The sequence below is a fragment of the Phacochoerus africanus genome, chromosome 10, assembly GCF_016906955.1.
Source record: "Phacochoerus africanus isolate WHEZ1 chromosome 10, ROS_Pafr_v1, whole genome shotgun sequence".
In the NCBI taxonomy this organism is placed as follows: domain Eukaryota; kingdom Metazoa; phylum Chordata; class Mammalia; order Artiodactyla; family Suidae; genus Phacochoerus; species Phacochoerus africanus.
The window spans coordinates 30321985-30347072 of NC_062553.1; the positions used below are offsets into that span (position 1 = coordinate 30321985).

The window sequence follows — 25088 nt, forward strand, 5'->3', positions numbered from 1 at the left end:
GCCCGCTTACTCTGTTCTACCTAATACAAAGTACATTTTATAAAATCTGAGTGGTCCTACCGCAGAATCAAGTGGATCTGTGATGGTCTCATGTTCAGAGAACTTGGGCAATTTTGCTTGATTATATTTGTATCTAGAGAGTCCTGATTGATTGCATTTTCCCATCACCATAAAGTACGGAGACAAACATTTTAATGGTTTTAGTTCAGATCAGTAAAGGACAAAATTGTGGTTATCCAGATTGTTACTTTTTATGGCACATAAGACAACTGTGTGCACAGCCAAACATGAAGTATCTGGCAGGAGTTTAGCAGTGGTTTGCCATCATATTTATGGTATTATGGTCTTCATCCTTGTGCCACAGCAAATATATACTTAAATTCACAAAATCTAAGGCATGGATGACAAGGGCCTCTTGCATTTTTACTTTTCATCAAGTCAAAGGGCTAATTTAAAAAGAAAATATTTTGTTATAATCATGCTGTAGTCTTCATGGTATCAATTGTGATAACTTTTATAGATGACGTTAGGGATAAAAGACCATATAATATTAACTTAGCTGATTTTTTAAATGTTTTCAAATGTTTCTGGCTCTCCTACCAGCTATTAGTACCAAAAGATGACAGAAAATGGGAGAGAGCCAAGTAGGGCAAAATCTATGAGGTATTTGTACTCGATGAATAAATACCACATTGGCGCTTAATTGCAGTTATGATGAACTTAATAATATTTTGTTAGGATTGCTGTGTTAAGTACTCTTCTTTTCTCATTTAGTACCTATTTGCTTTTAGTTTGGTCAGTCTTACTGGTAAAGCATTCAGATTTGCTCTGTGGCTCTCTTCTACATAACTAACCTTGGTCACCTTGATATCAGTCAGCTATACTCAGAAACTGTTTCCGAATTTAGCCAATGGGGGCAAATACCTACTCTCCCTTCTCAAAAGGTGGTTGCGGTTTGCAAATAAGAATGCTTTAGGGAGTTCTTGTCGTGGCTCAGCGGATAATGAACCGGACTAGTATCCATGAGGATGCAGGTTCAATCCCTGGCCTCACTCATCAAGTTAAGGATTCGGTGTTGCCATGAGCCGTGGTATAGGCCACAGACATGGCTCAGATGCCGTGTTGCTGTGTCTGTGGTGTAGGCTGGCAGCTGTGGCTCCGATTCAACCCCTAGCCTGGGAACCTCCATATGCCATGGGTTCAGCCCTAAAAAGACCAAAACAAAACAAAACAAAACAAAAAAGCTTTAGAAGCAAGAAGCAGTGTGGTCTACTTGACAGTGTCTGGTCTTTAGAGTCGGTTCTGGATTCAAATTGAACCCTGCCACTTAGCAGATATATGTAACTTCACTTCAAGATCTTTGCATGAAAGGGGAATAATCCCTGTTTGCCCAAGTGTTTGTGACAATTAAATGCCCTATTCAGTGTACAGTGTTACATGTTATCATGCACATTTACACACTCAGGAAATAGCTGCCGTTACAGATCCAGATTCTTACTCAGTACTTGCATGTGCAACTTACTTCAGTCCCAGTTAAGAGAAAACTGAAGATTGAGGAGATGAAGTGGTTTGTGCAAATTATGTAGCTGGTAAGTGGCTTGGTTATTGACTTGGGTTCTTTCTGCTCTGTCACTTACATTACCACTAATAAGAAGTGATCATGTGGTAGAATGACAGCAGAAGCATCCCACCGGTGACCTCTGAACTGACCCCTGGCTTTAACTTGGTGCATTCTCTTCCCTTCGAAAATGTACTTATGGGTCCCAAGGGCCAGCTGGTCACTCACAGCTGAGTAGGCGGCTCCATAGCCCAAGTGCATGACTCTGCCTACTTGCCGCGTTGGGTACTTCCCAAAAGTTGATTGTATTTATTCACAAACTTGTTTTTACCAGTAACTATAAAACATTAGGAAGCATGTAAATTAGTGAGAATGTAAGGAAAGGAGAATTCATTCTTTGAAAACTTGGGAAATCATTTTGGTATAGATGAATTATTAACAAATTTGCTACCACATCTGATGAAGGCTGGATACCTGCAAAAGACCAGGTGGAAAATCATCAAAGTCTAAAGCAGAGCCTGTCCATGTGTCCAAGTCCATGGTTCAGCTTACTGGCCTTGAGACTATTAGTGGGTCTCAAGCAAATGAGGAGCCCACACCCAAGTGTAAATGAACTACATCACGAAGCAGTTTTGTTCCGCTGACGATTTTTTCATGGCAAGACTTTCTCCTTGAAGGAAGTAGTACATTAATTTCCATTCTGGCACAGGCTTTTTATCTCGTGGTGGATAGACCACTGGTCTAATGGATTCTTTATTCCTATTCTTGCAGAAGTGCTTTTAAGTTCTCTCTCCATTTACGGAAACATTAAGTGGAAATCATGGATGATGGGTCCTTGTGGGCCTGGCTTATGCAAAAAGAAGACCCAAACTCAGGAGGAGGTCTGCATCAAATATATGACAGTAACCCTACATGAAAAGATTTGTGAATGAATGTGCATTTTACATTTAAGTTAAAACAAGATCTTCAAGAATATGTAAATAAATTTTTATGATTACTGTCTTTTTCATTTAATGGACCAACTATAGGTTTCATCCGACAAGCGGGCTTTTATTACACTCAGAATTCCAGCCTAACTGGAAATGTATCTATGACCTCTGCAGCTGTCTTAGCATCCTCTGCTTGCCCCTGTATATTTTTACCATGCTCTATTGCAATTTTTTGTTGTTGTTGTTGTTTGTCTATTTAGGGCTGCACCCACGGCATATGGAGTTTCCCAGGCTAGGGTTCAAGTTGGAACTGTAGCTGCTGGCCTACACCACAGCCATAGCCACAGCCACACAGGATCTGAGACACATCTGTGACCTACACCACAGCTTATGGCAACACCGGATCCTCAACCCACTGAACAAGGCCAGGGATCGAACCTGTGTCCTCATGAATACTAGTCAGGCTCATTAACCACTGAGCCATGACGGGAACTCCTCTTTTGCAGTTTTTAAATTGAATGTCAGTTCCTGTGTTGTGAGTGCTTCAAAAGCTGTAGTCCTTTTTGTAATATTCATAGAGTTTCCGGTCTAGGGGAGAACACAGCCATTAAATAAATAATTTCAGTGAGGTTATTGAGCTATCTGAGCAAGTAGTTTGGGATCCTCTGTGATCATATAGCAAGGAAATATAATTTAGCTTAACGGCTAAAATTTACCCCATGCATTGTTTTCCACCTTGGCCTTTTATAAGTACATATCACAATGTTTTGAGGATACACAAAGATATGAAATCTTTGTATATGAGATGGCTTTTGCCATGAAACTATACTAACAAAGTGAAAAACTTAACAGTGTGCTAGAAATTTAATTTTGGATTTCTAACCTTTTTTTTCATGATAAAAGGAATTTTGATGCCATGATCCAGTGTTGCTGTGGCTGTGGTGTAGGCCATAGCTGCAGCTCCAATTCGAACCCTGGCTTGGGAACTTCCATATGCTACAGGTGCAGCCCCCTAAAAAAAATGTACCCTAGACTTACCATACTTTAAAAGATTTTTTGAAATCATGTGTTGTACCTTATTTTTATGGCTGAGGGAAAACTGTGGAGGTAAAGTGCTGCTGAGTTAGTACAGTAGAATTAATTTTTGATGTATTTTAGGCAGTAGATATTACACACTTAAAAGTATGGGTATAGATTCATTAAAATTGATTGCTCATAAAACAAATACTGCTGTCTTAAAAATTCTATGTGAAGAGAGGTTTGTATAATAATGATTACCCATGTAAGCAGAAACTGAATGGCTATAATTTAACTTGTTGAGAGGAGTCCCTGTTGTGGCTCAATGGTAACGAACCAGACTAGTATCCATGAGGATGCAGTTCGATCCCTGGCCCCACTCAGCGGGTTAAGGATCTGCTGTTGCCGCAAGCTGTGGTGTAGGTCGCTGACGTGACTTGGATCTGGCGTTGCTATGGATGTGGCTGAGGCTGGCAGCTGCAGCTCTGTTGCCACCCCTAGGCTGGGAACTTCATATGCTGCAGGTGTAGCTCTGAAGAGACCAATCCATCCATCCATCAATCAATAAGTTGTTGAGAGAAGCTATAGCTTTAAAAGCCATACAGTTGAAGTGAGCTTACCTGTAGTCTACCTTAATGACATTTCAGTGTTTCTATTGTAATACTGAATAATGTCATCTTTTAAATTCACAAACTAACATTTCAGCAGTTTTGAAGCAGAAATTGCATGTAGATTCCTTAATTACATTTTGAAAAATGTATTCATAATGGACAGTTACCTATTTTAAATGTGTGAGTTTTTGTATCTCGTTTAAATAAAGCAAAGTTATTAAAATAAGGAAGAGGTCCAGAATATAATATGATAATCAGCTTGAAGAAAGTGTTGTGTCTGAAGAGACATTTGCCCTTTAGCCAGTAGGTTTCAAAGTGATAAAAATTTTATGCCGAAAGAATGAAATCAAAAAAAGAAATTCAAGTAATATATTGTGGGATTTTTTAAGTTGAAGAAATACGGAAACGGTTTTGTCACCAGAGGTAAATGTATTCTAACATTCCTTTGGACATTCAGTTCTTAATTTTACAGTTTCAAAAATGCACAGTGTAAATATATACCTTTTATTATTTCTCATATAGTTATCAGATTCACTCATTCATTAGAGAAATATTTATTGAGCACCTGTCTTTCAGGTACTGTTCTAAGTGCTAGGGCTGTAGTGGTGAGCCAGACAAAGCTCTGCTGCAGCTAACTTTGTGGTGAGGATAAAGACAATAAATAAGGGAACAAACATCTAATATGCCAGGTAGTGATGAGTGCTATGAAAAAATCAAGAGGTGGGGAGTTCCCATCGTGGCTCAGTGGATAACGAACCCGGCTAGTATCCATGAGGATGCAAGTTCGATCCCTGGCCTCACTCAGTGGGTTAAGGATCTAGCATTGCTGTGAGCTGTGGCATAGGCCAGTGGCTACAGCTCCCATTCACCCCCTAGCCTGGGAACCTCCATTTGCTGCAGGTGGAGCCCTAAAAAGACCAAAAAAGAAAAAAAAATCGAGAGAATGATGAGGGATCTAATTTATATTGAGTAGCCTGTGCAGACCATTTTGGTAATCTTACAATGTATTGACTTTTAATATTACTGATCTTTCATAATTACTCTAGGAAGTACTTCTCTTTAGAGCTGGAAAGATTTTTGAGTCAAACAGTATTGTATTGTATGGTAAAACGTGATGGGACAGAAGAAAAATTGTTATTTAAAAAAATGCTGAATTCCATGCCATGAAAACACTAATGCTTAAGTTTACTACATATTTTTCATAAAGAACATATTTGGCCCAAGAATTCAGTTAAAGCCAGGAAATATTTCTGTAAACCCCTTTCTAACATGGGGGCTATAAAAAGCTACTTTAATCAATAGATAATTTGTATGTTGTTAGAGTGAAGATCTCTCCTCAAAATACCCAAGCTTAGACAAACTTAACTTGGCAAAAACTATTGAATAGAGACCCAGCCCTTTTTGAGCAAATTCTGTCTTTGAGTAGTATTTTCCAACTTTGCTTGCCTATGTTCTTTGCATTTGTCAGCTTTTTTCCTTATCCAGTTCGACATTCATGTAGCAATATTTATCTTTTTTAGCTCTTTTATTTTATTTAAATACTCTATTTTAACGGCCATGCTATCCTCTAAGTGCTAATTTGTTTTTTCTTTGACTAAAATTGCAAGAAGGTAAGAGAAGATGCTGGGAAATTTCTTTTTTAAGGGCCACATCTCTAATTCTGTCACTTTATTTCTTAATTCTTTAGTTTCTCTTCTAATCTTTATTATTTCATGACTCCTTTTAGAGGGATGATTTGATTTTCAACTTGAATAGGCTGCTTCATGCATGTCTTGTCTTTCCTTTTAAATAATCAATGCATTTAGAAACTCATAAATCTTGCGGTAGAGGAAAATATCCCACCTGCAATGACTATTCAAGCCATCCTTTTTCTTTATCAGAGTCTTCACTTGTTTTGCTCCAATGCTTCTGCCTACAGTCATCATCTTAACCTTCCTGTTGGATCATTTTCATCGTTCTAATATGTTCTGTATTTTTTAAAATCAACAAACAGGTAAGCAAAACAAATCCATTGCCTTGATTCCTCAGCTCTTCCAGCTTAATCTTATTCCACAGCCTCACTATTCAGCAGAATTTTCTAAAGGAGTTATCTTTACATGCTCTTCCTAATTTGTCATCCTGCATTAAATTCTTCAACCCCTCATAGTCTGGCTTTCGTCCCCAACACTTTACTGAAACTGTTCCTATGTGATTTGGCAAAAATTGTGTTGCCCAACTCCAGTGAACATTTTTCTTTGCACATGGTATCTTATTTACCTTAGCGACCATGCCTTTTTATCTTGAAACACCCTTCTCCTTTGACTAGCATAACACCATATTCTGCTGATTTTCCTCTACTTAATTGGTTGTTCCTTTCAAGAGTTCTTGAAGCTTGGATCGTGGATCTGAGCTACAGGAACATCTATCTGACATCTCTACTTAGATGTCTCAGAGTTACCTCTAACTTCACAAAATATGAACACTAATTTTTAAAATGTCATAGCAATGAGTTAAGTGTGATAAAATGACTAGATATAAGATAAATGTATTCAACTTTATTATAATGGCAATAACCATGTGGAAATGCTAGGAAAAAGTTATTGCATTTACAACAGTGAAAAAAGAAAATACAAGAACGTGATAAAAATTTTATTAAGAAAGGCATAAAATCTGTAATTAAAAGGGTTTAAAACTATTAGTGAGCATAAGATCTGAACAAACTAAAAAATGTATATGCTTGAGTGTGAAGCTTTGATATAATAAAATGCCAATCATTTTAAAATTATTGTACAAATTTAATACAATTTCAATTAGATTCTCAATAGTGTTAGGGTTTTTGTTGAGGAGATCGGGTAATACGATGTTAAAGTATATAGAAGAGTATGTATTTAAAATTAGGTTAAAAATTATTGTAGAACTTCCCTTGTGGAGCAGCAGGTCAAGAATCTGCATGTCACTGCAGTGGCGCAGCCAAAAAAAAAATATTGTAAAATAATACATTTGGAGATAGAAACTTGCTGCTTTTTTTTTGCCATGCCCATAATATGCAGAAGTTCCTGGGCCAGGGATCGAACCCATGCCACTGCAGCAACAATGCCAAATTTTTAACCCACTTAGCCACCAGGGAACTCTAGTAAGAACTTGCTTTAACAAATATTAAACATATTGTAAATGTACTGTAATTAAAATACTAATATTGACATAAAAATAAATAGTGGAACAGAATTAGCATCCTGACTTGTTAAAATTCAAAGCAAAAATAATTCTTCAGTTCAGTGGGAGTGGTTTATATCAAAATGATATTGATGATGGAAGCTCTTGCTAGAAATATAAAGAGCTCCTACAAATCAAAAACATAAAGATAATGTAATAGGAAGAAAGGCAAGAAAACTAAACAAAGGACCTTTCACAAAGAGGATATCTGAATGACCAATAAACATGAAAAGTTACTCAACCACATCGGTAATCAGAGAGATGTAAAGTAAAGCCAAATGAGTACCGCTCCACACCCATCAGCATGACTAAAATGAAATTCTGGCTCTACCAGTGTTGGCTGCATATGGAGTAACTACACTTCTCTTTTGCTGCCTGTGGGAGTGTAATTTGGTAATAACAGTCAAAGTTGAATGTATGCTCACAAGAATGTTTATAGCAGAATTACTTGCAAAGTCTAAAACTAGGAAAAACTCAAATGTTATGGATTTTGATGGTCATATATTTATACAGTAGGATTCTATATAGCCCCGAAGACCAACTATTAGCTGCTGTAGGCAACCACAAAGATTAATTTCAAAAGAGTGGTGAAAAAAGAAAATGTAATTTCAGAAACAGATAAAATTAAATTATGTTAAAGTTGGTGGTTACCTTTGAGGGGCTTGAGGAAGACTTCTTGAATGCTGGTAATAATTCTTAACCTGGATAAGGTTCATATTGTGCTGATTCGTTGGGCACTCTACTTGTGACTTGCACATTTTTCTGTTGTATGTCAAAATTTAATTTAAATTTTTTTTTTTTGTCTTTTTAGGGCCGCACCCATAGCATATGGAGGGTCCTAGGCTAGGGGTCTAACCAGAGCTGTAGCCGCCAGCCTATGCAGAGCCACAGCAACACAGGATCTGAGCCTTGTCTGCGACCTACACCACAGCTCACGGCAACGCCAGATCCTTAACCTACTGAGCAAGGCCAGGGATGGAACCCGCAACCTCACGGTTCCTAGTCGGATTCATTTCCACTATGCCACGATGGGAACTCCTTAAAATGTTTTTAAAGGTACTGGCACTAGTTGCTATCCATTTGGAAAATAGAAGAACTATAAAATATAACAAGTTAATATCTATAGTGCACAAAGAGCTTCTAGTTAATAATAAGGAAAAAACAAGCACCCAAGAGAAAAATAGGCAAAAAGTATAAATAGGTAGTTCAGAAAACTAGAACTCAAAATGGTCGGTAAATCTATAAAAATATGCTTAAGCCCAGTAGTCAATGGGATTTAAAAACTGTAATACTTGGAGTTCCTATTGTGGCTCAGCAGGTTAAGAACCTAACTAGTATGCATGAGGATGCAGGTTTGATAACTCTTTCTCAGTGGGTTAAAGGATCTGGCATTGCCCCAAGTTGTAGCTTAGGTGGCTCGGGTCTGGCTTTGCTGTGGCTGTCACATAGGCCGGCAGCTACAACTCTGTTTGACCCCTAGCCTGGGAATTTCCATATGCCAAGAGTGTGGCCCTAAAAAGACAAAAAAAAAAAAAAACCCACCAAAAAACTGTATTATTGTTGACTGGTGGGCCTATGAAAGTAAATGAGAAGGATATACTGATTTTACTTTTGAAAATATGATTTTCAGGAAAGTATCTTTTCAAATTTAAAATATACATTCCTTCAACTTGGCAATTCCACTCCTGTGAATAAATTCCACAGACACAAAACCCTCACAAGGATGTTTATTTCAACAATATATTAATAGCATAAAATAAAAAACCCTGAAATCAATCCACATGCCCATTAGCAAGGAAAGAGTTTAACAAATTGTGTTTTATAATTATGAAATATTCTGTAACTCTTAAAATTATCATCATTTAGTTTAAACACATTTCCATATATATAACTTTGGTGAGAAAAGCAAAATGCCAAAATAGGCGTACAATATGATCTCTTGTATAACCCAATAACAGAAATTCCTATATGTGTATATAAGTTGAGATAGGAATTTCGTAAATTTGGAGAAAGTTGTGAAAAGCCATACACCAAGCTGTCAATATTGATTACCAGGAAGAATGAGAGGAGGAAGATTGACAGAATAAATGTCTCAGTGAAAAAAGCATGCAGTATGAGTCCACTGATGCAAAAGGTTGGGGTGGGTGGGGGTTTGTATACAAATGCATGTATATATATGTATACATGTAACTAAACCCACGGTTATGGGAGCAATGATTAAAGGCTGCTGCTTGGCCTTTGCCAATCCAAGGTCCTAGTATCCCTTTAAAATCAGAAAGCCTATTTCAGTGGCTAATTTCCCACCTGCATCTCTAGCCTACTCAGAAGAGCTACTACATTAAAGAGGTGTTTATTGAATGTATATCTCAGTATTTTGGTGAAAGGGGTCTTTGGCTCTTCTTAGGAGCTGGGCATGGTTTAACATTTTAACATTCACATCTCCTTATTTCTTCTCTATATTGTACTGAGAAATGTCTGGCATCTCAGTGGCCTTTAATGAAGTCCATTCTTGTGTTCAGGCTTCAGCCAGTCAACCAAACCAAACAAAGACACGACTAGCTATTGGAGCTAGCACGTTGTAACTGGATTCTGGTAAGTGTTCTCATGTTGATAGATTGAATCCAATTTATTTTATTTTTTAAAAGATTTTTCTTTTTTCTATCATAGTTGATTTACAATGTTCTGTCAATTTCTGCTGTACAGCAAAGTGACCCTGTCATACATACGTACATATATATCTTCTTTTGCTCACATTGTCTTCCATCATGTTCCACCACAATTGACTAGATATAGTTCCCTGTGCTATATATAGCAGTGCTTTTTTTTTTCTTCCTCTTTTTAGGGCATGTGCGGCATATGGAAGTTGCCAGGCTAGGGGTTGAATTGAAGCTACAGCTGCTGGCCTATTCCACAGCCACAGCAACTCAGAATCCAAGCCACGTTTTCGACCTGCACCACAGCTCACAGCCTTTTGGATCTTTAACCCACTGAGTGAGGCCAGGGATCGAACCCATATCCTCATGGATACTAATCGGGTTCATTACCGCTGAAGCCACAACAGAAACTCCTGAATCCAATTTAGAATTTTCTTTATATAGAATTTATTCATTAAAACATATTCCTGGAGTTCCTTTGTGGCGCAGCAGGTTAAGGACCTGACATTGTCACTGCAGCGGCCTGGATTGATCCCTAGTTTGGGAACTTCTACATGCTGCAGGCGTGGCCAAAAAACCCTGTATTCTTTATCTGTAATGTTCATTTAATTTTTCTTTTGTCTGCCAGAGTATAGCCTTAAAAGAATGATCTGTTTGTTACTCATCTTTCTGCCTCTTGCGGAGCCTTGTACATGTAAATGCTTGGTAAATATTTATATGAATGAAGAGAGTTAGCAAAATCATTACAATCTACCGCAGGGCATTTCATCATTGTGTGGGTCTATACCCTGCACTTTAAGATGTTTACCATGTCTGGCGCCTGTGCACTCAATGCCCCGTAGCCCTTTCTGGTCATTACAGTAACCTAAAATCTATCCCCCTACTTCCAGAAGTCTTTTGGGGGTGCTGGAGCAGAGGGCCGGTGCCACCCTTGAGAGCCACAAGGCTAGAGTAATTGGAAAAGCCTTTTTCTAAGGCCAGCAGTGCCCGTGCTAAAACCTTGAAGGATGAATGCGATTTCAAAACCATAGAAATTGAGACACAAACATCCTCTGAAAGAGGAAGCACCATAATGTCGACTCTGTCTTTACTGATGAAGCAGTGTGTCCGTGTTGGAAAACAGTTAGAAACAAAGTTGGCTAGGCAGAGTGTGTTCGGAAGGGTGTTAATAAAAGAAGTTGGGCAGAGGTGAGAGGAAACAGAAAAGTGTCGTTTCACTCTCTAATGCATCTTGCATACCACTGCCAAATTAATTTGCTAAAATATTGCCCTGTTCAACAGTCCATTTAACGTTGCCTGCTAGCTTTTACACCTTTGCTTTGTGCTCAAGGCATTTTCTCTCTTCTTATGCACCCAACTTTATCTCTTACTACTCCTTAAAATGAATTAGCTATATCTGGCTGGCTGATCAAACTGCTACCCCCTCTTTCTTTGTCAGAATGCTCACTTCATGCTTTTATTAGTATCTTAATTCCTTTGTAAAATCTTTCCTCGTTCACCTATACAGCTTATTCTTGGAAGCCTTCTCCCGGATGAAACTGGCCCATAACACTCCACACCATCCTGATATTTCCTTTTTCTTTCTTATAATATTTATGGTTTATCCTGCAAAATCATATATATGGCTTTTCATGCCTCTCATTCTTATTTTGCTGAATAATTTTTATTCTCCTAAAGAGCTGTGTGGGGTGAAGATATATGCCTCACAATATTTTTCTAAGCCTCCAAAGCAGTTTTTTTTGGAGGAGGGGCAGGGATGGGGGTCGTTTGATAATAGGCATTGCCTTTCAAGTAAAATTATTTGATACTGAGCACCTTGAAAACTCGAGTTCTGTATTTGTAGATAACAAAATGTAATACTGCAGCATTATAATGTTTCTTACATTTAAGTTTTCAAATATTTTTGTTTCAATAATTCAATGTGGTTATTTTTTTGTGGGTAGAAACCAAGATGTATATATCTGTGTCCCCCCCACCGACCCCCAGTGCCTGGCAGTGTCTTAGAATAACCATTCACTGTTTTAAAATTTGATTGCCTTTGATTTTCATTTGCTTTAACAATTTGCCTTTAGCTGCAACCATGTTCAGACCATTGCTTTGTTTTGCTAACAACAGAGGGCACTATCAGGGTATTTGTACACTGAGAAATAATCCCTGCCCAGTCGCAGCTAGCTTTCTTGAGCCACACTTTTCTTCTCCTAAGTGGTGTCATAGAAATGTGGCTATTGTACTAAACCCAAGTGGCCTTGATTAGAGAGCAATAGTGACTTCAGGTTATTTATTTGAAAAAGAATAAGTCCTGTCATATTTTGATCCTTTGTAGTTTTCAAACTTTTTCTTTTTCCTCATTCTCCTCGCTATCCTTTGCTCAGATGAAGTCTTGCTTAGTGTCTTACTCTATTAATGAAATACACTCCCTTCCTGAAGGGAGAAGATAGACGTGCCGAGCCCCGAACAGGAGCCCCACCTTGTCTTCCTCCTCCTTCCTCACCCCTTCTCCCAGCCGAGAAGCACAGCTTGAAAATCACTGTAACTCATCTAATTTTAAAACGCGTTTTGAAAAGCTGTTGTTTTATGATGTCTCATTGAGGAACTTGGTATGAAAAATAGATACGTTTTCATCTTACAGTGATTTCTGAGTACAAAGGAGAAGGCTGTGGAATACATTTCTGTTTCAGCAGTAGAAGAGTTAATCCACTAAGCAGCAGAGACTGAGATCCTGCCTGGGATAGTGCTTTCGGTCTCTGTCGTTTGTGGTTTAAGGAAAGGGGTGGTGTTCTGCATTTGAAAGGGCTTTAATGAATGCTGTCCGTGTTTGCGAGAGCTAATGGTCAGGCAGGGAAAGGAGAGCCGGGGAAAGTGGTCGAGCTGCTTCAGGATAGGTGGATGAGAGTTTGCTCTGATTGAACGGAATGTTCCACCGTGTTTCATCTTTTTTTCATTGTCCTTTGTTCTTTATAATCTGATATGTTGGTATAAAGTCAATGTAGATGTAGCTGTGAATGTGATTTATTTTCCTTTCCATTTGTTTATTGTATACAGCAGAGCATATACTTCTCTTGTCTTGGTTGGATGCACAAATCTGTGTGCAGTGCTTTTTGCCCGTTGCCTAGACGATCACTTGGTTTCTCTGAGGATGTCTGGTTCTCGTAAAGAGTTTGATGTGAAGCAGATTTTGAAAATCAGATGGAGGTGGTTTAGCCATCAAGCATCATCTCCTAATTCTACAGTTGACAGCCAGCAGGGAGAATTTTGGAATCGAGGACAGACCGGAGCACACGGTGGGAGAAAGTTTTTAGATCCATGTAGCCTACAATTGCCTTTGGCTTCAATTGGTTACCGAAGGTCCAGCCAACTGGATTTTCAGAATTCACCTTCTTGGCCAATGGCATCCACCTCTGAAGTCCCTGCATTTGAGTTTACAGCAGAAGATTGTGGCGGCGCACATTGGCTGGATAGACCAGAAGTGGATGATGGCACTAGTGAAGAAGAAAATGAATCTGATTCCAGTTCATGCAGGTTGATTATTTTCTTACTGTTGGAAATGGGGTGTGGGGGTATAGTCTCGATACTGTTTAAAATAATTGAGTATTATTATTTAAAATATATGATTTTATATACCTCTCTCTATGTATGTACACACATATAATTTCTTGGTATGCATAGGTAGTACTTTTGCTGGGATTGTTTGGATGTTCTGATACTGATTTTAATTCTGAAAAATTATAAAGACAACAAATAGCTCTCATTTTTAAATATCTTGTGCTCCATGTATAGATCTGGCTCTGCCTTGAAAGTAATACACGGTAGCAATTTTATGCATCATTGCCTTGCAGTTTGCTTCCTTCATTTACCTTCTATAGTCATAGCAAAACTATGGAAGACATTTATAACGAGTCATTTTTAAAATTTTAAATGAAAGGTTTTACAAGGAGATGCACGTGGTAGTTACCAGTAATTTTTTACAGCGTTGTAGTTGTCAATAATATTTTTCTTATGGTTATTTCTCTTTGTCCTATGTTGCAGCCCTCCAGACTAATACAGAGAATACAGTAACATGTCTCTTTCTAAGATGACAGCTACTAATTCCTGTTACCTTCACTTCACTGAAAATTGTGCTATTTAGGGAAATGAAGGGCATTCCTTCAGGAGAGTATAAGGGAACATAGAGGAACTAGATGTGGTCGGCTGGTGAAAAGGGGCCAAAAAGAAGGGGAAATGAGTGTGAAGAGAGAAAATTAAAAATTGGTAATTTCACAGTGGCTTTACCCATCTTTATCCATGGAACCAGGCTTTATCTTTGAAATGAATTTTTGTATTAATCAGTTTAAACCACTGTAGCATGTTATGTAACAAGTGGGAGCCTGAAAGTCGTCTTTCTGATTCATCTTCACTCAAAAATATTTAAAGGCTTATCTCATTTTTCTAGATTAGTTACTGGATCCTTTTTCTTTTAAAATTCCTTTGCAGGTTTTGATAACACTTGTCATTCGTATTTGGTTATTATTAATATAGGCATCATAAGAGATGGAGACAAAATGAGTTCATGTATTCAAGTGTCTCTTACTTGGGGCTATTTATTGCCTTCTCTTCTAATCTTCAGAATGTGGAATTCTGAACTGTGGTGTTAGAGTAGTAACAAATATAGTCTGTAGTCACTTGTGTAATGGAGAGAAGGGAGTATCTTTACATAGGTAACTAGTGTATTTAATTAACATTTTTTGAATTAATCATTTAGCATTATCTTAAGGGACTAGGAGCCAACTAATCACTTTAATATGGAGATCAATTGAGTTAATAGGGTTTCATTGTTACGTACTTTCTTTGGATACTTGTTGCTATCAAAAGAATAATTTATATAGTAAAAGGTTCAGGGTTTATTATTTTTGTGAGAAACCAAAGAGCAATCATCCTTTTATTTGAAAATCAATGTAGTATATCAAGAATATTTTCACAGAATTAGAAGACAAAACAAAACATTCATTCATTTACCAGCATAAGTTGTAAAAATCTTAATGTGTATCTACTACCTAGAGAGATTATACATATGTGAGTATCAAATTTATATACATAGGTAATCTTGGAAAGGTTATACACGCATGGGTATATATATGCATTATAATTTACTTCCTTACAACGGAAGTAGTTTGCATAGCTAATGATTACTGAAATTAAGTTAATCTATTCTTTAGTATCCACACTGAAATATCATCTTGATGGGATATTCATTATGACAGAAAAAGGTTGCTTTTGACTGGGAGATTGCTGTGTGCATACTTCAATAATATATAATTGATATGTTATTTGTAAGAGTTATAAAAATAGAAATGTTTTTAAAATCTAAAATAAAAATGCTAGTCAAGAAGATTAAGAAAGTAAATAATGAGAGTAAACAGCTCACATCTGCAGTGACCAAACTGTATTTAAAATATTACTTCAAATATAAAATATACTTAAAGAAAATATCTTTGCTGTTTAGATGTAAATGAGGAAATATGTCCAAATAATTTAATACTCCTGATAGTTTGAGATTTCTATCCCAACATTGTATTGCAAAGGAAAAATTTCTAGATTTTAGAAATGTCATTTGCATGTGTTCTTTTGCTTCTCCATTTTTTAAGATTACGTGTATCCAATTCTTACATCCTCCTTCAGTCCTCCAGCTCTGAGTCTTTGACCTTTGTCATGAAGATGCATTTATTTGCCCCCAGACTTTTGATTAAGTGAGCAGTCTCTCTAGGCGGTTGCCCTTCCACTGTAAACAAATCAAAAACTATCATTGTTAATGTCAAAAGAAGCTACACTGACATTCATCAAATTTTATAGATAACTTTGGAATAGTTCTTTTTCTTATATATTTGCAAATAATAAAATATATAGCAGGCATTTGAGTATACTATAGATTGATACTGCAAAATGGGAATGCATATGCAATACGGAGAATTTCTCATTTAAACGATCATAATTCTTAGATTTCAGAACTTAGATTGAAATTTAGAGTTATTAGAAAAAGAGGAAGACAGATGAGTGGTTTTACATACACAAAATTATGCCATCTACAGTGGATCTGGAGAAATTAAAGCAGGAGTTAAGAGGCATCATATTTGCTAATATGTTTGATCACTTATATTCTAACTAGGAGAAATGTCTGCCTGAGCCTTAGACTTAGGGTAATTTCTGCCGTCACACATCTAAAGGATTTGAAAGTTGCTCATCTTCTAACTTTGATCTTGGGCCTGTAGCGTCACCACTTTTCCTCCATGGAATCATCTAAGTCATTACTTTGTTATTAGAATACAAACTTTTGTTTTTTACACCAGGAGGAATTTTAGACCGTAAGTAGCAGAGTTGTGACCTTCTGTGTGAGCAGTGGGTTCCTAAGTTTGTCTTTCTTTCTTTCTTTCAGTGAGGCAATTAAGCATTTATTTAAAGAGAGAAGAGAAGAGTATATAGGTGTGGAAAAAATACAGGCACAGGTGGGGGATAGGGAGAGAGAACGACAGAGACAGAAAAAGAAAGAAAGAGGGAAAAAGAGCAAGCTGTGCTTTTGGTGGTCCTTTGAATCACTCCTGCGGGGGCAGTCCTTCCGGGCTTCCTCTGGCCAATCGTCTGGCTTTGTCTGACTCAGGGCCCTGCCCTCAGGAAGACTTCAAGTCAAGATGAATTTTTACTGGGGCCAGCAAGGTTTACATTGGTGGCTTACCATATAACCATAGTATAAACATAGTTTACGCTTGACTTGACTTGCCAACGTTAACAGTATGTAATTTTGACCTACTGGAGAAATTTTCATTATATTGAATTTTGTTTATAAAGTTAGGGCTTAATATTTTCTATTTCAGACTTTTTTTTTTAAGCCCACATGTATAGAATACTACTGTACTTTATAAGTATCCAAAAATAATAATAGCTAATATTGACCAGGTGCTGGCTATCTGTGTTCTAAGCATTTTAGCACTGTGTTAACTCACTTAGTCTTCATAAATTTCTGAGTGAGATTGCTACTCTTATCATTCCAATTGTACAGATGAGGCCAATGAGGGTAAGTAACTTGTTCAAGGTTAGTAAGTAAAATGAAACTGTACTTTAAAAAACTAAACTTTTGGGAGTTCCCATCATGGCTCAGCAGAAGCAAATCCAACTGGTATCCATGGGGATACAGGTTCAATTCCTGGCCTCGCTCAGTGGGTTAAGGATCCAGCGTTGCCATGAGCTGTGGTGTAGGTCACAGACGTGGCGCAGATCTGGAATTGCTGTGGCTGTGGCATAGGCTGGCAGCTGTAGCTCTGATTCGACCCCTAGCCTGGGAACTTCCATATGCTGCAAGTGCGGCTCTAAAAAGAAAAAAAAACAACTAAACTTTGTATTTTTTCAATAGTTTGAGGTTTACAGGAAAATTGCAAAGATAGTATAGTGAGTTCCTATGTTTCCCACACCCCATTTTCTCTAATAGTATTGTCTTATATTAATATGATGTATCTGTTACTAGAATCAATATTGATACTTTATTATTAACTAAGGTCTATACTTGATAGATTTCCTTAATGTCTACCTAAGTTCCTTTTTCTGTTGGAGAATGCTCTCCAGGATACCAGTTAGATTTAATCATTGTATCTCCTTAGGCTCTTCTGAGCTGTGACAGTTTCTCAAAATTTCCTTGTTTCTGATGACTTTGGCAGTTTGGGGAGTAGCGGTCAGGTGTTTTGTAGAATATCCTAGTTGGGATTTGTCTGATATTTTTCTCACGATTAAATTTGGTTATGAATTGTAGGGAGGAAGACCACAAAAGTGAGGTGCCATTTTCATCACATCGTCTCGAAGATACATACCATCAATCTGATTTATCATTGTTGATATTGACCTTGAGCACTTGGAAATAACTTCATTTTCAACCCAGACACTTAAGATGTAGATTTCATGCACACATACCAGCAGACAGTTCTCCGACTGTTCATTTAATCACTGAATTCAAGTTGGATTAACATAATAGTTCATGATTCATTTTAACCAGTTTTACCTTCTCTCCTCAACTAAGGTTCCTAGCCCAGTTCTTGAAAAAAACAACCCTGGCTGGGTTACAGGTATAATCTCTTGACCCAGCCACAACCCTTTACCCACAGTCATCCAACCCATCTTATTGGTTGCTTTCTACTCTGTGTTTCAACATTAGGTCTCCTTGAACTCTTTAATCCCTTCATCCGTTGACTTGCTAGTTTTTGACTCATCTTGAGGGCATTTAGGTCCTTCTCCTTTCCCAAGAAGGGACTATCTTCATAATATACCATTCCTCACATTCTGTCTCCTTTTTCTTAACCCTCTTTATGTTGTCTCTACGTCTTCTTGTTTGAACCAGTCTATTAATTCTCGTTCACTTTAAAATTAATTTTTTATACATACATTTCCCCATAAAAAAAATTTCGCATCCAGAGATGGTAAAGAAGTTTAACTGTAATGTGCTTGTATCTGGGACGGATGAATTGCATTGTCCTCCCTTGTACATATATACTCAAGTCATATCATGATTTCCTTTGACATAAGCTGTGGAACCTCTCCCCAGAAAACCTTCTGCATGGGTGTGTGCAGGTACTTGCATATGTATATGTTAAATATTTCATATAGGATTCAAGGAGCTCATGAACCCACTAAAGCCTATATGTGCACTGTATCAATCAGTATTCTTAATTTTAAGCAACTGAAATTGACTGGCTGATTTAAACAATATGAATTTATTAGAATCACACTAGTTCCTGGAAAGAATCAGCTCAGGAAAAATGATAGGCACTACAGTTGCACAACTGGCTTTTATAGCTCCAAATTTTTAAGGCAGAAGAACCTGTTTATGACACTTATTGCTTATATTTTATTTCCATCTATTTGGAACTGGATAGTGAAGTTTTATATTTTTGGAATTAGATGTATGAGGCATGAAAACAGTGATACACACACACACACCACATAATCACTCATATGCACAGAACCATGTAATTTGGTCATTTAACTTTAGGGAGTATATTAGTAGAAAATAGGCTAAGATGATATAACAAAGATTCAAATACAGTGACTCAAATAAAATAGACATTTATTTCTCCATCACCCCCAAGAGATGGGCCACATGTCCCAGGGCAAACAAGTAGCTCTGCTGCGCAAGTTCACTTGGAGAGCCAGATTCCATCCTTCTTGTTTCTCCATCCTGTGGGATGTTACTCTTTCTTAATGGTCAGAGCTTCCTCAGCTCCCCCTCTGCATTCTAGCCCTTGGGAAGGATCAAAGAAAGAGAGGATATTAAGCAAATAACACAAGTTGCATATATCAGTCCTACTCACGTGGCATTGTTGAAAACCTAGTCACATGGCCACAACTAGTTGCAAAGGCGGTTCAGATGTGGTCTCTGCCTGGATAGCCGTGTGTCCAGCTAAAACTCATTATAGTGGTAGATGTGAAGAATGGCTTGGAGTTAGGATCAACAGAAGTCAAGAGGTGAAGACTGCTGAATAGAACTCTTCAGAATTCTTCAGATCTCATTTTTTTAATGAATTTTTTCCATAGTATGTATGTACTGTTTTTACCATTGAGGCATTAGCAAATAGAGACAAGCAAAAATGGAAAAAAAATCATTAATTACCCTGACAATCCAAAATAATAGCTATTAATAATTTGAGGAAGTCACGTTCCAATATATTTTATATAGGTTTAGAATAAATGTATGTTTTTAGAATAAAAACCTGAGTCTTATTGTAATACTAGTTTGTAACCTTTTTGCCCTAAACATAAAATTAGGACTCTTTTTGGTCGCAAAAGACAGCAGCCCAATTCAAATGGATTTAAGCAAAAACTTAGAAATTTTTGGTTCATTTAAGTAAATAAAAATTTATTTAACAACAAAAAATTACTCAACAACTCGGAACATGATGAATCCAGATATTCAAATAAAGCCAGAAATCCTAACACCCCCCCCCACTCCCACCCCAACCCCACCCACCCGATTCTGTTTTCCTTTGTGATAGCATTTCCTCAGGTAGGTAGGTCTTCTGTATGGAAGCAAAAAAGCCTCTAACAGCTCCAGGTTTACTCTTTTATCAGCTTAGCCTCTTCAGTGGAAAGAGAGCACACATCTTGGAATTGACTCTCCTTGGCCTTGTTTGGATCAGAGGTCCACCTGAACCAACCATTATTGCCACAAGATGTATTACTCTTATTGGCCAGACCTCAGTGCCTTGCTCACCTCTGCCCAAGCCTTGTGGACTGAGATGGGGAAAGTGTGGTTTCCCAAAAAGTAGAGGATGGGTCTGTTACCATAAAAAAGAACCCTGGGGAGTTCCCGTCGTGGCGCAGTGGTTAACGTATCCGACTAGGAACCATGAGGTTGCAGGTTCGATCCCTGCCCTTGCTCAGTGGGTTAAGGATCCGGCATTGCCATGAGCTGTGGTGTAGGTCGCAGACACAGCTCGGATCTGGCGTTGCTGTGGCTCTGGCGTAGGCCGGTGGCTACGGCTCCAATTCGACCCCTAGCCTGGGAACCTCCACATGCCGTGGGAGTGGCCCAAGAAATAGCAAAAAAAGACAAAAAAAAAAAAAAGAACCCTGGATAGGCACAAGCAGTGTCCACCACCATAGCTTTCCATGTCATTAAATGTTGTTCTTCTTGTATCTTTAAAAATGGCTGCATCATTTTCCCATGCACAGACACTCCTTTTGGTTATTTAACCAATATTCTATTTTTTTGGAATTTAGATTGTTTCCACTATTTCCCTGTTAAGAACAACTTCTGATAAACCCTCCCTGTAGCTAGATCTCTACATTTAGATGATTATTTCCTCTGGATAAAGTCCCAAAGGTGTGCACGTTTTGGGAGGCGGGGGTGATCTGTAGTCTCAAAGTCATTTCAGCAACATTACTACTATTTTAATTCTCAGCAGCACTGTATGAGAGTGCTCACTGGCCCTTCCCCTTCACACTGGTTATTATTTAAGACAATTTGATCCTTCTAAATGACATTTAACTTTCTTCACCACAGATACTGTGGCCACAGGACCAAAAGAGAGGTCCTTTAATTCCAAAATGAAAAAAAATATTTCTCTTAAGAAGGGAAGAGGTGAAGGTATTCTTTTTCTTTGCCTCTTGTCCTTTCTCTTTATATACCTGCTTTGTCCTCTCCTTAAATGAGACAACCTGGCAGGTCCCTGGTGGCCTAAAAAGAGACAACCTAGTCTCCTTACTCATCTAAGACATGTTTCAGATCTCACCTGCTGCATGTTGCCTTTCCAAACACTAGCCCATTCTGATCATTCCTTTCTGTGGGTTCTGACAGAGTTACATTCCAATAGGAAATGTATAAGATAATCTGTTGGAGAAATGATTAAAATACACACAAATACACGTGTGTGTGTATTAGAATGTCAATAAATAATAAGTGATATATGTATACCTTTTATAAAGTCGTATATCCATATATTGGGGCACATACTTAAAAGTATACTGAAAAGGATATACATTTTAAAAAGTTTAGGGACTGTTGACCTATACTAAGAAAGTTGCATTCTTATTTTACGTTTGTGACTTCGAATATATGTAAAAGAAGTTAAAAGGTTCATGATACAGTAATTCGCTCCTTGGCAAAAGCATGAATTCTGAACGCCAAGAGCCATGAGACTGGTGGCTAAGAGTGAATCACTTACCTGGGGAAGGAGCCAAACAGATTATTTAGAGCTTCAGTGCAGCTGTGTTTTCCACTCTAAATCTTATACAGTGTAATTCTTGTGGTTTTTAAAAATTCTTTTGAAAAAGTACTCCATTAAGGAAGCCTAATGCAAATTTTGGTGATGAAAGTGGAGAAATCTAAGTAGTTTATAATAAAAAGGTCGTATTGGCCATGGTGTATGTTGTATGCATGTGTTTAATCTGAAGTATTGCAAGTATTAGTGTTGCTGTTTTGTCCACTTTATGAAACTTGGGTGTTCAAATTCCAGGTCCCTTCACTAAATCATCTTCTTTATATCCCCACAGTTTCTAAAAACTGTGCCATGCTGCATCTTAGGAGTTACTATGTAAATTGTTACTGACTTGATTTGTTTGATACTTGCCTCCTTTCCATGTATAGGCACTTATCTGACTTACACATTCATTGCTTGCTGCAGAGGGACAATAACGTAAAAATTAGATGTTTCCCTGCAGCCTGAAAATATTCAGCAATGTAAAGTTCATTACAGTGAATATCTATTATAAAAGATTTGAATGATCTCATGATGCAATGCTTTGAAATATGACTTACCATCTTAGTAAAATCAAAGAAATAAAACCAAGCGGAGATGTTAGATACATTTCCTCTGTTACCATGTAAAGATCAGTTATAAATCCCAGAGAAATATGTTTTAAATGCTCCATGAATGGCCTATTCCCAGATGTTTATGTTGTGGGTTATGATGTCTACTGCGTTTTTTAAAGGCCCTTTGAATTAGGAACTAGGAAATTTAGTTTTCAAATTGATAAGGCAGGGGATCATTTTCTAGAAAGACAACCAAACAAGCAACGTTATATAAGACAAAAGACTTCTCATTGGCCTTTGAAAAGAGAGCATCTTCTAATAGGCGTTTATTTACCTTGATTATGTACTTATTCTGTGCTAGGGCTGTGCATTCATTATTCCATTTATAATCCGCCCATGAAGGAGCCTTTGAAAGGAAGGCCTGTGTGTTACTTATTCCGGTATTGCTGTCGAAGGTAAGGTTTAGAGAAGTTGAATAACTTGTCGAGATACATAGCGACACTGTTAAACCAGCACTATGCCATCGAACTTTCTGCATTGATGGAAGTGTTCTATATTTGCACCATCCAATCTGGCAACTACTGTCCCCACGGGGCTCCTTCAGCATTTGAAATATGACGAGTTCAACTAAAGAACTGAATATTTTATTTTATTTTAATTAAAATAGCCCCACGGGGCTCATGGCTACTATGTTGGACAGCATAGCTCTAGAACCTTCCTAAAATGTTCTTAATCACTGCACCATACCTCTCCAGTTCAGTCCTCCAATCCAAAGCACGTACTTGGAAAAGAAATAGCAAGAAAGTATTAACATTATAAATTACACAGAACCAGAGTATTAGAAGCATTTGATGAGCCAGGGATAGAAGTGTTATCTCTGCTTCATGGAGACCTAAGAGAGTCTTGCTTTCTTATACCTAGCCAAGGGGAAGAAACATAGCAGTAGACTTTGTCTAAAATCCTTAATTCTAGTGTCTTTTTTTTTTTTTGGTCTTTTTTGCCATTTCTTGGGCCGCTCCCTCGGCATATGGAGGTTCTCAGGCTGGGGTCTAATCAGAGCTGTAGCCACTGGCCTGCACCACAGCCACAGCAACATCAGATCCCAGCCACATCTGTGACCTACACCACAGCTCACGGCAACGCCGGATCCTTAACCCTCTGAGCGAGGCCAAGGATCGAACCCGCAACCTCATGGTTCCAAGTCGGATCCATTAACCACTGAGCTATGACGGGAACTCCAGGTATCTTTTTTTTCTGTTAAATTATCCTCGTTCTTTTTGTACCATCATTTTCCCTGTATCCCCTTAGTCCTTGAATTCACTGATGCCTAAGGTAAAGGTAAACAAAAATGCCCATTCCTTAGTGAGTGGTTTGACCAACTTTCTGAATGCCTCCTGATTCTGGCTTTGCCACCAGCTGCCTACATGTCCTTGGTTGATCACTTTGGGCCATTCTGGGCCTCAGATTTTCTCACCTGCAAAATAAAAGAGTTGAATTAAATGACTGCATAGGTTCCTTCTAGACAGAAAAATTCTGTATATAATGGTTTTAATACCTCAGGTTCTATAGTTGTACGGATATGCAGTAAATTCTTTTTTTAAATAAATTCTCACACTATTAAAATTATATGTGCAAAGTCCCGACTTTCTTGGAAACCAAACAGAACAAGAAATGCTAGAAAGCTGTGCAGCTTTTCAAGTCTGAGTTCCTGCTGCTTCATGTTCCTACTTTCTTCACGTTCCTTTGTGAATGGATGGCTTCGCTTTTCCATGGACTACAAGCCAGAAGCCCACACTTCTTTTGGTCCTTCATTTGGAGCAGTGGGAATGATTGCCAATCCCAGAAATCTCTGTGAATTATTTGTCACATTGAAATATTATGTTTCTTTAACATATGATAGTAATTGAATCCTTGAAAGCAAACCAAGAAGTTCAAAATGTTATTTTAGAAGCATAATTGTTTTGTTAACGTGTATGTATATAAACAATTCTGGTGTTTTACCTTTATGCTTATTTTGAAAATAACAAGTATTTTATTAAGTTCCATTAGCTCATTTAAATTATTCAAAGAAATTAAGTTTATACATGTTTGAGGTCAAGCATCTATGGTGTATATCAGTCTATAAATTCATCACCTGCTGATTTATATAATGTATCCATCTCTTGTCTGAAATGTACTGGTGGTCTGCAGCCTGCCATGGGTTAGGATTACCTCCAGGGCTTTTAAAAAATATGATGTTCGGGTCTTACCTCAGACCTACTAAATCAGCCTTAAGGAATGAGACCTTAAACACAAAGGCTGAAATGCTTTTCCAGGTTATCCTGCTAATGTGACAGGTTGAAGAATTAAACACCTTGAAAGTTCTCGACAAGAGAAGAGATGGTCTCTTTATTAAATGGCTTATACTAACATCAAAGCTAACTAATGATTTCGTCTTGTTGGGAGTTCCCGTTGTGGCTCAGTGGAAACAAACCCGACTAGTATCCATGAGGATGCGGGTTCAGTCCCTGGCCTTGCTCAGTGGGTTAGGGATCCGGCATTGCCACGAGCTGTGGTATACATCACAGATGTGGCTCGGATCTGGCATGGCTGTGGCTGTGGCCAGCAGCTGTAGCGATGATTCAACCCCTAGCCTGGGAACGTCTATATGCCGCCAGCCCTTAAAAAAAATAGCAATATTCATATTATAAAGTCATATTGTTCTTTCAAAATTTAACACTGATTAGCATTTATGTTTGGACGATGGCAATTCATCACTCAAAAAACATTCAACTAACTCATTATGACGTTACTGAGAAATTATTATAAGGTATAAGAGATGTGATACAAAATATAGGAGCCCTAAGACAGAAGTACATGATTTAT

General features: G+C 37.8%; 1 protein-coding gene across 1 annotated transcript in view; it reads left to right on the top strand.

Annotated features, from left to right (window-relative positions):
* Positions 1–9461: 9461 nt before the first annotated feature.
* KLHL5 (kelch like family member 5) overlaps positions 9462–25088 on the top strand; it is a 62145-nt gene continuing 46518 nt past the window's right edge. Inside the window, exons 1-2 of the mRNA XM_047798358.1 lie at positions 9462–9899; positions 13004–13480. Coding sequence (XP_047654314.1) covers positions 13098–13480 — 383 coding nt within the window. The 5' untranslated portion in view covers positions 9462–9899; positions 13004–13097. The remainder of the gene's footprint in view (positions 9900–13003; positions 13481–25088) is intronic.